General features: G+C 42.0%; 1 protein-coding gene across 2 annotated transcripts in view; it reads right to left on the bottom strand.

The window, feature by feature from the left end:
* The window catches only part of stim2b (stromal interaction molecule 2b), a 46,435-nt gene that overhangs the window by 13,860 nt on the left and 17,158 nt on the right, over positions 1 to 15,417 (bottom strand). For both annotated transcript variants that reach the window (XM_071519312.1, XM_071519314.1), the window contains exon 2: positions 10,215 to 10,345. In XM_071519312.1, the coding sequence (XP_071375413.1) occupies positions 10,215 to 10,345 (131 nt within the window). The remainder of the gene's footprint in view (positions 1 to 10,214; positions 10,346 to 15,417) is intronic.

Raw genomic sequence — 15,417 nt, 5'->3', positions numbered from 1 at the left:
TCCAAGGAAACGGGTAATGGCTGAATACCAAACCTTTCAAAGTGCTACTTTTGGAACACTGTTTATATGTGTGTGGCCTTGGCACAGACTGTACACACCATAACCCTGTCTAATTAGTACATCCTACCTGCGTTTGAAAAAATAATTATCATGTTGTATTATTGCAATACAGTATTCAATGCCATTCTGAAAGCAAGCACTGCAACTCAAAATTATAGCAGGATATCTGTGCTTGCAGTGAGTAATTTTGTTGGGTGATTGCCTCAGCTGTTTATCTACATAATCAAATATGCATAAAAGCAGCTAGCAGCTATGCGCAAAGAGCAAGCAGCTAGAAATTAAATGAAATCTGAACTTTCCGGCTTTCCAGCAGACTATTCCAAACATGCCAACAAGTGTGTGATTTGTAGGGGTGGAAAGAGGACCAAAAGAAATCAAGCTCAAATAGAAGGACTGTTACTTTGTGGAGATTTTACTCCAGTACAAGCAAGACTACTGGTATAATAATCTACTAAAGTAAAAGTAAAGAGCAATTCATTTAAAGTACTCAAGAGTAATAGATGCTCAGTTACTTTAAGAAAAAACAGACATTGTTACATTGTTACTTTCCCATGCAATGGAAAAAGGACGAGAGGACACAGATCAACAGAGTTCAAGCAGCATAGCAGGTTCTTTAAATTGAAAAAAACCCGCAAAAAAACATACAAAATGAAGCAAACAAAGCAACAAAGCATGAATCAACACAAATTTAGGGATGTGTTAGTTCTGGTTTCTGTATAGACCCTCTTCAGCAACATGCTCAGTGTTTTCAGACCTGTGGATCCGAACAGTTCAAGGCAGAGGAAAATATTTATTGCTTATTTATTGCTTCCCTAACTCTTCAACTGCATCTTTCCCTAACCCATTTATTTACCCATTCACTTCCCCCCTCTCATCAACCCCCTTCTTTTCCCTCAATCACCCTAAAAAGCTGCTGTGTGCAAAGTTCATAGCGAGTGTGTAGTAGCCCACACAAAACGCAGGTTGATGCAGGTTATGCACTTTGCTATGGAGGAGCATGAATCTCTCCACCCGCAACTGTGCTATCAACTTTGATTTATTGACTTTCTATAAATGCCCTGTTGATATTTCATGTTTTAATAGACCGCGTTGAGCATTCTAAACATAGGTGTAGATTCGGGGGGAAACAGGGACATGGACCCATCAATAAAAGGAGAGGGTTTAGGTTACCGCTGCGCCCATAGGATGTCAATGTGACCTGCTGTCCAGTGTTTGGTCCAGAGTTGAAATGAAACCTGCACCCGTAATTTTAATAAATAATTTGATTTTTGATTTAAAAACATGAAAGTGTCCATCTTCACTATTCACTAATAACATTACTACATGGATGTCTCTTTTCCTACTAGCTGTCCAACTGGCTTGTAAAGCTCGCAAACTAGCTAGACAGCAACGAGACAAACCAGTAACACTGTATCTGGATGGAAGGCTTTTTAGCTAATGTTATCTAAGCTACAATTATGGATACATTTGAGCTGGTGCAGGTTTAATGCAGATTGACAGTTGGATTCTAATGCAATGCTTAAGGATGTGGTAATCCATGTTATTTACAAAGTATCTAAGTATAATACTTGAGTAAAAGTACAATGACTGACTTCAAAAAGTACTCCAAAAAGTACAAGTACACAAAAAAGCTGCTCAATTACAGTAATGAGAGTTAAGTAATTAGTTGCCTCCACGCTTTCTTCATCATGAGACTTCTACTCGAGGGCGGACTGGCACAGCAGCTTTGCATAACGGTCAGAGAGAGCTTTGTAAAGCTTTATAGAGGCGTATAAAATAAAATAAGTGGTGAGTTGGTAACATAAAGATAGGTCTTTGTGTCGGTGCCATGTGGCTTCTGTGGTTTAGAGTTTAGATGGCATGATAGCTGTGATAAGTGCGGCCATGCTGGGCAGCCTATTGAAATTTCACAGACGGCCTGCTGAAAAGCAAAAGGGGTATTCAGGGTTTTGGCTGAAATGTGGGCTGTCCTACTGGAGAACTGATGAAATGGTCTGAGATTGTATAATTTTTTTTACACCATAATGATAAGAGTAAACACGTCTTTAGCTGGGTAACAACTTGCTGAGTCCTGTGAATATAGGACATTGTGCTGGAGAGCCTCAACTCTCCCTCGGGACATCGGCCTGGGAAACAGAATAATAATACTTACACATAGTCCCTACATACAATGAGACTCAAACACACACACACACGCACACACACACACACACACACACACCAACCCTAGGCACAGACAGGGTATGACACATGCTCAGATATAGATAGACAGACAGACAGACAGACAGACAGACAGACAGACAGACAGACAGACAGACACAGTGGCAAACAAAGACGTATTTGTTCATGTCAGATTCCAGATGGGGGGGACTGAGGTCGGCGCCTCTTCCCATGAGCCATTGCACTCTCCAACAGCCTACTGTGAATCTATTCTCCTGTGATATCTACTGTATCTCTCTCTCACTCCGTCTCTTTGTCTCTCTCTATCGATCTGCCTTTCCATATCTTCTAATCATCTAATTTATTGGAAGTTATTCAATTCATCACTCACTAATCATCATTACCCAAAGTGATGATTTTGCTTTTAAACCTCAAAAGTATTACCAAGACAAACATAAAATTGGCACGTATATCAACATGGCTTGTCATTTGTTTGTTTAATTGTTATTAATCTTTCATTAGAGATTTGTGAAAAAACACTTGGATATGATTTCAAGTATGTGAACAACTTGAAATATGCTCAATTTATCACACTAGAGATTTGGGCAGTCTCAAACGTGGAATCATCACTCGCAACAGGAGATGCTCCTCGTGCTTTTTCAAGCATTCAAAATGGATTTAGCGAGGCCTTTTACTTTGCCCAGATCTGCACAAGATCAAAGAGGTGGTAAGGTTTTTCACTGAGAGCAGTACAATGGGTTCAGTTGTTACAAAGTTATAAATAGCTTTTTCATGACTCCATTCATGGACTTTCTGACATGAACTCTGGGTTTTATCAAGCTATGTGCATCTAATAAGGATCTATCTTCAAAGTTTGCACTGTTTGACTTGAATGCACAAATATATGCTCACACACACACACATACACACGCACACAAGATTCTCTCTCTCCTCACACCCACACACACACACACACACTCTGAAAAATCTGCTGCGGCCTGAAAAGACGACACATGGCCGGCCATCCTCCGGCTCTGGTTCCAAGCGGCAGGGCGCTCAGTAAAAACATTTGGACCGGTCCGCCGAGGGGGACGTCAACACAAACACCTTCTAGAACACAAACACCTTCTAGAACACAAACACCTTCTAGAACTTTCCCACACTAGTCAACACAAACACCTTCCAGAACTTTCCCAGACTAGTCAACGCAAACACCTTCCAGAACGCCTTCTAGAATGTTCCCTTAAGAACGTTCCCAGACTAGTCAACACAAACACATTCTAGAACGTTCCCCCTATCTATAGATACAGCCTCCTCAACTTTCCACTGTTCCACAGACATATACAGTGTGTTTGCATAGATGTAGAACACACACACGCACACCTATTTTTTCCCCAAGATGTTATGCATGGGCTGTCAAGAACTAATAGAGTACACACACACACATACACACACACACACACACATTCATGCACGCACGCACACAGAGAACAGCACCACCACCACCGCCACCCCCTGCTGTGACGTGGGTTGGGTTCTTGCAATTTCAAAGTGATGCAACCCGATCCGACAGAGCGTCTCCTTGGCAGGCTGGCAGCGCGCAGCACAGCACCCCGAGGACCTGCACCTGCCGTCCCCGGCGACCGTCCCCGGCAACAGACACCCGAACGTCACTCAAACCCCCGACGACGCCCAGAGCCATGGAAGTAAAAGAGAGGATTATCTTTAAATGGATTACAGCAATTAGATTACCGAAAAATAAAAAATAAAAAAAATTGCCCGCAGTAATCAAATTACAGATGCCTTTGAAAAACTGTAAAAAAAAAAAAAAAAAAAAAAAAGTGATTACTTAGAATTATACGGATTGAAGGGTAAAAAGGCATTGTGTTGTTGATATTATGAAATATACTTTTTTTTTTTTAAGGAAAGTGGGTAGTCCACTCACCTTTTTATTTTTTTAGACACATGGAAAGTAGAGAAAGCAGATAGGAAAGGGGAGACTCAGGAAAGGATTTGATCCCATGCCAGCAGGGGCAATGATGTGGCTCCAGAGGCAGCAGGTTTCATCACTTGACTACCTCTGGGCGCTGATTATAAATAAATCAGTTTACATAACTTCAAATATTATATAATCTCAATGGTAGATGACAACGCTGTTCAAATTACATTAAATTCTAAAGGATTCTGAACAAAATTCCATCAATTGCTTCACTATAGATTTGCTTAACGTCTTGCTGCGGCTCTCTAATACACACTGAATGTTTGTTCTGTAATGAGTCAAGTCATGCCTTTTCTTTTAGCACATCCTTGTTTACTCTCGCTGCCTCACCACTCAACTATTAGGATTTGCTGACAATTTGTAAGCAGCCAATCTGAAATGCATTACATTTTGAATAAAGCAATTCACCCATATCTCCAATCCCAGTCAATACCAGCAATATTTCACAAGTGTGTGGGTAAGAGGACAAATAAGGAAGCAGAGGCAGAGGAAATGACAGTTCTATTCAAAGCTCACCTACTCTCTAAAAAATCCTATTAGTCATTCCTAAAAGACCAAGGTATGGATTTAAGAAAAACTCAAGAGTTTTGATGTACTTTGACCTGCATCTCAGTCTTAATGGCAGCAGCAACAGAAGTGCCTAAATGATTCTCTCCATAGCTGGAAAAATCCTGTATGCCTATATATTGAGCACTTCTGGGTTAAAATACAGTTATATAAGGAGTAAAAAATAAAATAAAAATAAGGTATATAAATAAAAAACATACAACAAAAATAAAAAATTTAACATATCTAAATATAAAATATTTAAGAATATTATATTATTAATTAATCTAGCAATGGAGAATTTGCTTTATCTACCAAGATAATTCAACATCCTTCAACAGCCTAATTTTTCAGAATATTATTCTTATTATTTCAGAATAAATACAACTGTTAATTTGTTCTGGCCTTGTATGAATACTTGGTGAATGACGGTTGGGGAATGGAGTGTGTGTGTGTGTGTGTGTGTGTGTGTGTGTGTGTCAGAATGTGTGTTGATGAGGTGGGGTGGGACAGGAGGGACCAGAGGGCAACAGTGATTTTTCGGAGGTCTGAGCACCCATGGATCCAGTCACTGTTGTGACTAGTGCAGCAGCGACATGTCAATGAGTCATCGAGCTGTCATGCCCTCAGTAAATTATCTCCTCTGTGTGTGTGTGTGTTTGTGTGTGTGTGAGAGTGTATGTTTTATCTGCGTGTGGTGACGTAGACTGCAACATGCTGGGAAGTTACAAGGTGAGTTTGAAGGTAAAACAAATGTTACCTTGCAGTGCATTTGGATGAGCTGTTGACAAGGCAATTTGCCTGTGAGGTTTAAGCCTGACAACCACATTTTAAATTTTATTTCAATATCAAAATGTGTAGCCTAGACTGATCATGTTAGGGAAATGATGGGTCACTATTACCAAGTGGGATATTAAACTGGAGGAGAGAAGACGGTGCTGAAGAGCCTCTATCCAGGATTGGCTGAACAAAGACTGCAATTACTGTCCAATCCTGGTGGGTTTTTTCTTCATGGGGGATGTGGAGAGCTGAATTGTCGTATACCGCAAGTTTTCAGGCATGTGTCATCATTCAAGTCTGGCCCATGACCTCTGTTACATGCTATATCTCTTAATTCACCATGTGCTATCTAATAAAGCAGAAATGCCTTCAAAATCAGTCAGCAAATGAGAACACAACGCACTTTTTTGTGGTCATAGAAGGAAGCCATCCCCCATCAAATTGGCCCCTACCGACAGGTTTTTCGAGTCTGATACAAGGTCAGAGTCGTAAATCGTTCCCTTTCACCACTCAACACGCTCCGCGGACCAACAGAGGTGAACATAAGCCAGTAGCCACCTCTCCGCCACTGGTGTCATTGTCACCGTATATCTCCACTGCCTCCATGTGACAACAAGGCAGCATGTCATCTTAACGCACCGGAACTGCAAGGGATCTCCGAAACGCACGGCATGAAAAACTGGATCTTGCCGACCATGGCTATAACATTAGAAATAAGACCATCGCCATAGTCCTTGTCTCAAATTTTGGGATGGGGGGGGGGGGGATTCCAAGGTTGGGGTGTGTGGCAGAAGAGAAGGAGAAGGAGGAAGAGCCAGGGATCGTTGTCACATTGTGGTGGTGCTGGCTGGGTGTAAGGTTTCAGCCAGGGGGCAGAGGGGCAGAGGGGGTGAGGACCTTGTCCCCACAGGCCAGATGCGGGCCGACACCTCACCCACTCAGGTCCCATAACTCACTCCTTTCAACTGCCAGGAAGAGAGACTGACACTGAGACTGTGATGCCATTGACAGTTAGCAGTGTTTGTTACAACAAGTACTGAGTTCAAGTATCAAGTTTGTCAAAATTGACTTCACCAGAAAAAAACATGCAAAAGTTTGGCAGGACATACCATGTTTTTTTCTGCATGTCCATGTTTCATCCCCTTTCACTGTACCCTCTTTTATGTCACTTTCTACAGTAGCAGAAATGTCATAAATCTATTGAAAAAATAAGTTTGTAAAAACAAAGTTCTTTCCTGAACCAAGGAAAGCATGATTTACGTTTTTTTTTTTTCCAGAAGTTCAATCTCTTGTCTGCATTTATTCTTCTATTTTCAATATCATGACCTCCTCACCAAAATGCACAAATAGCTGAAACCGATGCTCTTGGCTAGAGTATCACTTTATTAACAGTTTACATAGTACATTGTAAAACTGATATGACATATGACTTTCCTATAATTAACCATGAATGTTAAGAGATATGCTTTTGGGTTCAGGCAGTCCAGGAGAGAACCAATCATTGCAAAGCCCAACACTGCATTACTGTTAAAGAACCCAGTTCTGACAAATATGGGGAAATCTGGGTATGAAGATATGCAAATGAAGGTGAATGTGTTCCAGCTAGACAGCTAACAATCCTCAATCTTGAGATAGCAAAAGAAAAGTCAAAGCAGTTTGCTCATTTGATGGCATTATCTTCTAGGCCCTGAGGCCCTGTATCTCAACAGCAAATTTAGGGGTTATTTAGGAGAAATTTAATAAAAAGTTTGGGCGTGTCATATTATTAGTTACTGAGGAAACGAGAGACTGTTGAGTGGCAACAATTTTCCAAAACAGTTGCGAAGTTGGAAGCGTTGAGGTTTTTTGGACTAACAAAATCCTCGATCATAATCACTACAACCCCGTGTCTCACAACCACAGCAAAGAACTGAGTCAGACCAGAAAAAAAGTCTTTTCACTTCATATCATAGTAAATGTGGCCATGTAAATCCAATTATAGACAACGGCACAGTGCAGTCCTGCGCTCTTGGTCACAAGACAGTGTTCTTCTGGCATAAAACTAACCGATAGACGGCTGCTAATTTGGCGAAATGAGCATCCATCCATCATGTCACGGAAGCCTGTCCCGCCCGCCACCCGCCGGCTGAGCCTCGAGAAGAAGCTTGGAAATCCTCAGTAATGAGCGCCGGCCAAAAACAACTTCAGCTTTCTGCTGGCTATAGAAATGGACACGTCTCATTGCCCTTATAAAGCAAAGGGCAGAACCAGGGTAGGGTGCTCTGCATCCCTCACACACACACGTTCACTCTTGTACAGTACATACACACACACACGCACAATCACTAACTCCTGACACAGGCAGACAGACACACACACACATATCTCCTTAACATGGGCCAGGGTCCAGTTCCAACAGGGTCTTTACACGGGGCCCATAAGCATAAAGCCTCCAGACCTACTGAGGCTCCACCACAGGGCCGCAGGGTATAACTGTTTCTCACACCAGCACTGCTCAGCCAGTTAAAAATGACTCCTGCCAACACACACACACACACACACACACACACACACACACAGAATGTGACCACGGTACTGAGTGGTTTCTTTTTGAATGTAAGAGGTCGTTGATTACCAAGAGACACTCAGGGCGCGGCAGGTCAGAGTGCTCTCAAATGTCCATCCTAACCCCTGTCAATCACTCACAGAAAACCATCCCTTCTCTCTCTTTTTTCCCTAGACCCCCATCAACACCTCGCTCCCACACACACACACACACACACTACCACTGTCACTATTGCCATTCTCTAATTGTAACGGAGCCATTTAAATTTATTTGATCACTAGCAAAGATTTTGCAGCAGCTTTAAGGGCCTGTAAACGCTTTTAGTTCAGCTAAAAAGGCACAAAGCCTCACTTGAAGGCATTTGTGCTCGGCTAACAGTTGTATAATGACAAGGACGAGATGGTCATGTGTGTATGCGCGTGTGTCAGGAAACTGAAATCCAAGGAAAACAGTAAATGTAGCATAAAGATGCAACAGTTTGGGACTTGCACTCTCAGCATCACAAGAAATAACATCAACATAAGGTTTTTTCATATTGCTAAACATCAATTTTGTGCTTCTGTCGACATGTCACTATGTTTGGAATGCTGACACAAAACTGACTGTCACCACTGAAGACTGACTGTTTAATATTAAGAATTAATGTTATACTTTAATGACAGCTAACAAAGCTGGCCATGCTACAGTCTCTTACTCGCTGGATATTTCTTTGTATTTGGTGGTGCACTTTCAGAGGTGACAGCAAGTGTGCTTATGTCAACACTTCAAAGATTTACAGGCCAACAACAGCAAAAAAACTGTTAGATAATATACCTGACTTCCATTTATCCCACACTGATTCACCTGCCTTGCCATGTGAGTCTGTGTTTGTATGTGTGCACAACACACTGTCTTGGCAGTGATACCAATTGCACCCCAGATGCGATTTCACGAGGCAAACAGTTTGCCTCCAGTCACTGTCTGTGAGAAGCAAGTAACCGGGTGCGCATGGCATGACGGGACAGGTGGCAACGCGAACAGGCCAGCAATGAAAAAACAGTAGAAAAAGTTTAATATTATGTAAATGAGCGTGATGCTTGCAGCACAAAAACCAATCACATTCAGGCAAAAAACATGGGTCTCAAATTCATTACATTTTTGTTCCTGGTTCCACTTCGTCTTGAGATGGAAAATGGACGAGAGAATTATTATAGCTATGATGGGATTTACAGAATTACATGACCTCTCTGTCACCTTATAAAGAAATTGACAAATTAAATAATACATGGAGGAATCTAGGTTATAGTATCTCCATTATTGCATATTTTATAGTTCGATTGGTTGGACATTACTTGCTACACGTAGGATGCAACACTGGTATAATTCTATTTATAAGGCCACCCTTGGCAAATCGCCTGTGTGCATTAATTCTAAAGTTTTATTGACACAAACAAGGCACAATCTTAGATCCAAGCAAGGTATCAAGTGTTGGTACAGAAGGTGCCAAGAGGAGTTTGTTTTATTTTGGTCCCTGGTCCTGGAATGAGCTGCAGTCACTCTCAAACTTGAGTCGCTCAGGTCACTGGCTGGTTTTAAAAAGGAAATTAATGGCCATTGTCACTGAAAGCTGTTCTTGTTTCAGGCTGTAATGTTTTTTTTAATCTCACTACATTACGTGTCACTTGGCAGGTTTTATTTCCATTTTATGTTTTACATTTCAAGTGGTGTTTGTGTTTATTATTGGTGCTGCTTCTTGGCCAGGTCCCCCTTGTAAAAGTCAAACTTGTTCTCAATGGGACATCCTGGTGAAATAAAGATTAAATAAATAAATATAATCCCATTACAACCAAATAGATGTGATTATGGGTTATATTTGGGCAAAATTAAATTAATAAAATGGAGAATTAGCTCCGATAGTAGACTCGAGAAGACACCCAGTGAAACGCCCACAAGCAATGACTTCCGATAGAGCGAGTGGTTGTGGTCGTGCTTGGTCTCCATACACCCTGAAACCTAGTGGTTTGAGAAACCGTCCTGTAACCAAAGGGTCACATGTTTGTCTTGTCATGTGTGCTTGAGCAACACACTGAACCCCAGAGTGTCAGCTAAATACCAAAAATGTAAATGTCTGTGTGTAAAGCTCACCTCCACGCTCTCGTTGACCTCTATGCCCCCGTCGTTGTCATCGTCCAGCTGTTTGTGGATGTGGCGCAGGGCCTCCAGGCTGAAGCGGTCGTCCTCGCCCATGCATGGCGGCATCACTATCAGACAGGGGTCTGCGCAGGACAAACACAAACGGTTAGAGATAACGGGTAAAGGAGAAAAGGCATCCCTAGGTTGTGTGAACAATAATCACATGCCTACTGCTTCAGGAGCAAGCACGCCGTTTTGAGCAACCAGCATAATTCATCATGTTCATGTCACCTTTAGGTTAACTCACTGAAGTCTATTATTTGTGAATTAGCCTAGTTTGAATCACTTGGTGCACAGCACTGTTTCCAGCGGAAGAGAATTCCTCTGCGATCCGATCTGGACTGTGTCGTGTGCTGTTGTCATTCCCAGAACATCCCCACACATCCCCCCTTGTTTTATTCAGATCCAAAGCCGCCCCCCAGGGAAATGAGCCCATTATCTCCAGCCTTCCTAGCAGTGGACAGTGTGAGCTGGCCAGGTGCCAAACTGTCACACACTCACACACACACACGCACGCACACACACACGGTTATTCACAGACATAACAGACGCAAATACACACAAAGAAACAGTGGCTCCTATGAGCAAACATGCTTCCAGGGTATTCTTCACAAAGATGCACAGGCAAGCGAACACACCCACAAGCACTCAAAATGCAGATACACTCTCTCACATACACACTCAAAATCACAGACATTAATACTAACACACAAGTTTTAGTTAACGAACTTACACACATAAAGGGTTTACACGTTCATAAACACACAAACACCCACTCTAGATACAAACACATGGAGAGAAACAATGGTGCTGAGCTGAAAACCTACAACAGCTTGTGTGAAGAGACCAGTACCAAGGCCTGGTCCAGTCCCACGATGCTCCCAGCTTAGCAGCTGTTTCAGACAAAACACAGTGACGAAGCGGCACAGAGGCCGAGGCGGAGACAGCTTCACCCAAACAATAGGAAGACACCAACACACACTCAAACACTCGTACCACACAATCTTAGTCGCTGCTGCCTGTGAGCAGCGTTTCTCTATCAGAAGGGCTATCAGGACGATGGAAAACGCAACAGAAAACAGTCTCAGAGAACGCAAACAAGTGACAGTTATTAAGTCATTGATGTAATGTTGAGAATCTATAAAAGCAGTAATGATTGTTCCTGCTTTTGTTAAGTTTGCAAAGTGACAGATGCTCTTTCTTTGCGTATTCTTTGGGTAAACAAAATGCATAAGATCAAATCAAATACTCAATATGTGAAATTAAAATATAATATACTAGTGGTGAGAAATGAAATATACTTTTCTGAAGTATTCTTATGTTCCAAAATATTTGATTTCTGAATGCTAATACAAAAGAAAGTCCTATACATAATCTCATGTCAAAGTATTTCAGTTTTTTCTAATGCAAAAAACATCAACATGATTTTATTAGAAAATTACACAATTTCATTACTCTTACAAATTGAGAGTAACTAAACAATTATTTTACGTAGGAAAAAAAAGTAAAACAAAAAAAAGCCTATCCATGAACATGTACAGTATATACAGTGTGACATTTTGTGTGTTTTTTGATGTAGGATCTGTTTACTGAAGCAAGACTTGACACGTTAGCTATAGAGTTGCCACTTGGCAATCAAGAGGCAAATGGGAGACATTTGATTGGACCTGAGCCCGGGCTAAGTTTGGATGAGAGGACACTGGGGAGGATGTCCATGTCAAATGGAGAAACCAGCATTGGCAAAAGGTTGTGATTGGACTAAGCCTTACAATAATATTAATGCAAAAGTGAATTATACAGTAGCTTGGATAACACAGCAATTGTTTGTTTTGGTGTAAACAAGAGCGCTCAAGTGGAGAGGTGGGGTGGGATGATTGGAGTGAGTGAAACTATGTTGACTTTAAAACCTCCACCTGTTAACACCAAAGTGCTGTGGAAGCACAGTGTGGTAACTAAGAGGCCTCATTGCAGAACATAATATTTAGTTAATGTGTTGACTTAGTCACGACTGGTCGAAAATCACCAAGCTACTTCCTGGTATGTGAATGTACCGCGCACCAATGCAGAGCTGGCTCAGGATTGTGTGACTTCTACCATACTGCCTGGTTTACGAGCGCACGCTATATTTCTCTTCTGCATGGCTGTAAGGGCTCCATGCGGCCTAAACAGCACACACAGTACCATCATCCCCTAAGCACTGTGCATGACAAACAAACCAACGAACACAAAGCGCCCAGCTATTATTGAAGTGCTCCTCCCAATAACCTAATAACCAGGGCAAATATGTCAATCATTATTAGTTTCCTTTCTCTGGGATGATATGTTGACACTATGAAAATGTGTATCAATGCCAGAAAATGTGCAACATTATCCACACAATGAGGCTCTTTCAGATCAGTCATATTTCAGCAATGTCCATCTGTCCACTGTAAAAAGCATCTGATGCTTTAGCACAAGTTACATAATGTATTTGCTTAGCTCACCAGGGCAGTTTACATAGTCTATCGTTTGCATATCTATTTGGCTGTTTGGTTACTTAAACAGGAGCACAACTCAAATACTTTACTTGTGTTTTACATACACACACACACACACACACACGCGTGCGTGCACATCCTATTGTGAGTCCAAGTTTGACTCTTTTTCATTCTCTGGTTTGCAGAGATGTCAGAAATGATACCAGCTTACTGTTATAAACAACTCTGTGATGTTCATCTCTTTTTTGTCAATTTTTTCCATACTAGTGCCCTAATTCTGTTCTGCGCGTGTACAGAACCCTTCATGAAACGACTTATCTTCTGAAGCCTGTAGCAGAAAAGATAAAAAAGAAAAACAGCACTGTCATCCCCCGACAGCATTCAGGCAGGGCCACCTGGGCCCAGTATTTCAAAACTTGTAATCTGGATCAGAATAATCCGGATAATGAAATCCTCCTTTTCTCAGTCATGGATCACGGTGATCCTGCTGACTTTATCTGAGTATTTCAAAACACAGGCAGGGTGGATCACTGTGATCCCTACCTGGCCGGATACGGATTTCCCAATCTCAAGTCTCCGCCTCCGGGATCTGAAACATGGCGGACTACTTCATGAAAGGAGTAGCACAGAGCCGACTTTCACGTCAAAAGTGTAAGTTAACCGTCGTCTATTGTGTAGCGGTTTTAATACCATACGAACGGCAACCAACACATCATGCAAGCCAACTATTTGAATTGTCACCTTATTAAAAGCAGGCCGTGGCGATCTCTAATTGAGACGCGGCCGTGCTAACGGGAGCTAACGCGGCTCCATTGACTTGTGTGTTAAGCAGCTAGCGGGCTATCATTAGCGGCTATCATTAGCGTCACGTCATTTGCAACACGGCAGATTTACAGTATAAGCAGGCTGCATTGTGTACAGACCTGCTCAGTGCTTAGAAAACACAACGCAACACAGTTTGAGTATTAACTACAAGGTTTGTTCAGAAGGTTCAGAATGCTACAGTAGCCTAATGCTGGTGATGATATCATGTCTTTGTTGGAATAAAACTTTGTTTGGACCCTGCATCCCTTTGTCTTTCTCTGTTTTGGTACATGCAAGTTACAATGTTTGGTGAACTAGAATTTGAGAAATAATTGTAATTTTATTTACAGCAGTTTTACAGTGTGGTCAAAATTTTTACTATGCTTTAAATTTTTTGATATTACTTAAATTACTTGTTAGAAGTACAACACTAACACTTAAGTGTAACGAACATCTTGAGTAACAATATCTAGGAGAAGTATGAGCTGAGAGTTTGTCAGTCCAAGTCAAATCCACCTCTGAGGTGGGATTCAAATGATCCTGAAATTTTGGTATCAAGTTGATCCAGATATCTGACTTAACTTTTGAAATACCCAAATCAGCCTTTTATCTGGATTCAAGGGAGGATTGGATTACCAGAGCTGAAACCCTGATCTTCAGGATCAGGATTCTCCTGATCTGTGTTGAAATACCCAGTTTTCAGATCAGATCTAGATTTAATCCAATCCGACCAGGATAATCCTGTCAGATCACGTTTGAAATACTGGGCCCTGGTGTGCAATTCAGAAATAGAGAAGCACACTCTTTTCCTCCCAGGTGTCATAATTTGGGTGTGTTTGGGACAGTTGTGAGCGCCACAATGGGGAACCACGTGACGGGAAGTGGCCGTTGGTGACCCCCCGCATTCCAGGGGGACGCACGCAAAATCAAAACAGCCGGCAGAAGTAGTCCCGAAAGACGATAAAATTGGAAAGCACAGGGTTATTTTTAAACCATCGGGCTCCCAGTTGTCAGGATGTGGCTTATCTTGTAAAAGCTCAACAATGGCAGAGGTCTCCCTTGTGCACACACACACACACACAGATGTGAGTACACACACACAGCGTGCATACACAAATAGCAAAGCAGGGGTACAGTAATTCACTCTCGCAAACGCACAAATGCGCGCATGCTGTCACAGAGGGCAACAGTTTGGTTCAAAAGAATCTCACAACAAAAGCAGCAGTCTGTCAGCTGGTTACTTTAAAGTGACTGCCAACACTTCAAAATTGCATCTAGTGTTTTTTTTCTGCACAATATATGCATGTCATTATGAAGGCTCTGTCTTCATTTTCACAAAAAGCCCGACTGCTCACTGTGAAGTGTGGGAACTGGGTGACAGCAAAGGCAGGCAGGAAGGAGTGTGTGGTGTGTCTGGTGTTTGCGGTGACTTATTGGGGACTTCCTTTGTGCCAGCACGCACGCACCTGTTCCCCCGTGGCATGCGGTCCTCGTGTTTATACAACTAAATCGATACAGCCCGGCTCCCTGGCCACAATGCATTCTGGGTGAGAGGTCTGTATGATGGGAGTTTAAAATGGCAGGGAAGAGCGTCTGTGCGTGGAAGTATCGGGTCAACGTCAACGTCTCCTGGCAGGTTTGCTTGCTTCTCTTCAATCCCTTTGATGGCTTGGTGTGCGAGTGTGACGGATATTGAAGTGACAGCGGAAGTAAAATTAGTTTCGCTCATATTCATAACACCTTGGATCAGTGGCGTGACAGCACTCTATATTCTTGATTAACGCATTAGGTCTACTAAGATTTCCAAAGAATGGTTCTTCTCCTTGCAGTAGAATCAAACGGACACAAACATGTTCCAAGATATGAAATAAGAT

This window comes from Centroberyx affinis, unplaced genomic scaffold, assembly GCF_046629955.1.
Source record: "Centroberyx affinis isolate AG114_WGS23_722 - 3 ecotype Tasmania unplaced genomic scaffold, CSIRO-AGI_Caff_v1 ptg000686l_1, whole genome shotgun sequence".
Lineage (NCBI taxonomy): Eukaryota > Metazoa > Chordata > Actinopteri > Beryciformes > Berycidae > Centroberyx > Centroberyx affinis.
This window is presented reverse-complemented; position numbering and strand designations above follow the sequence as displayed.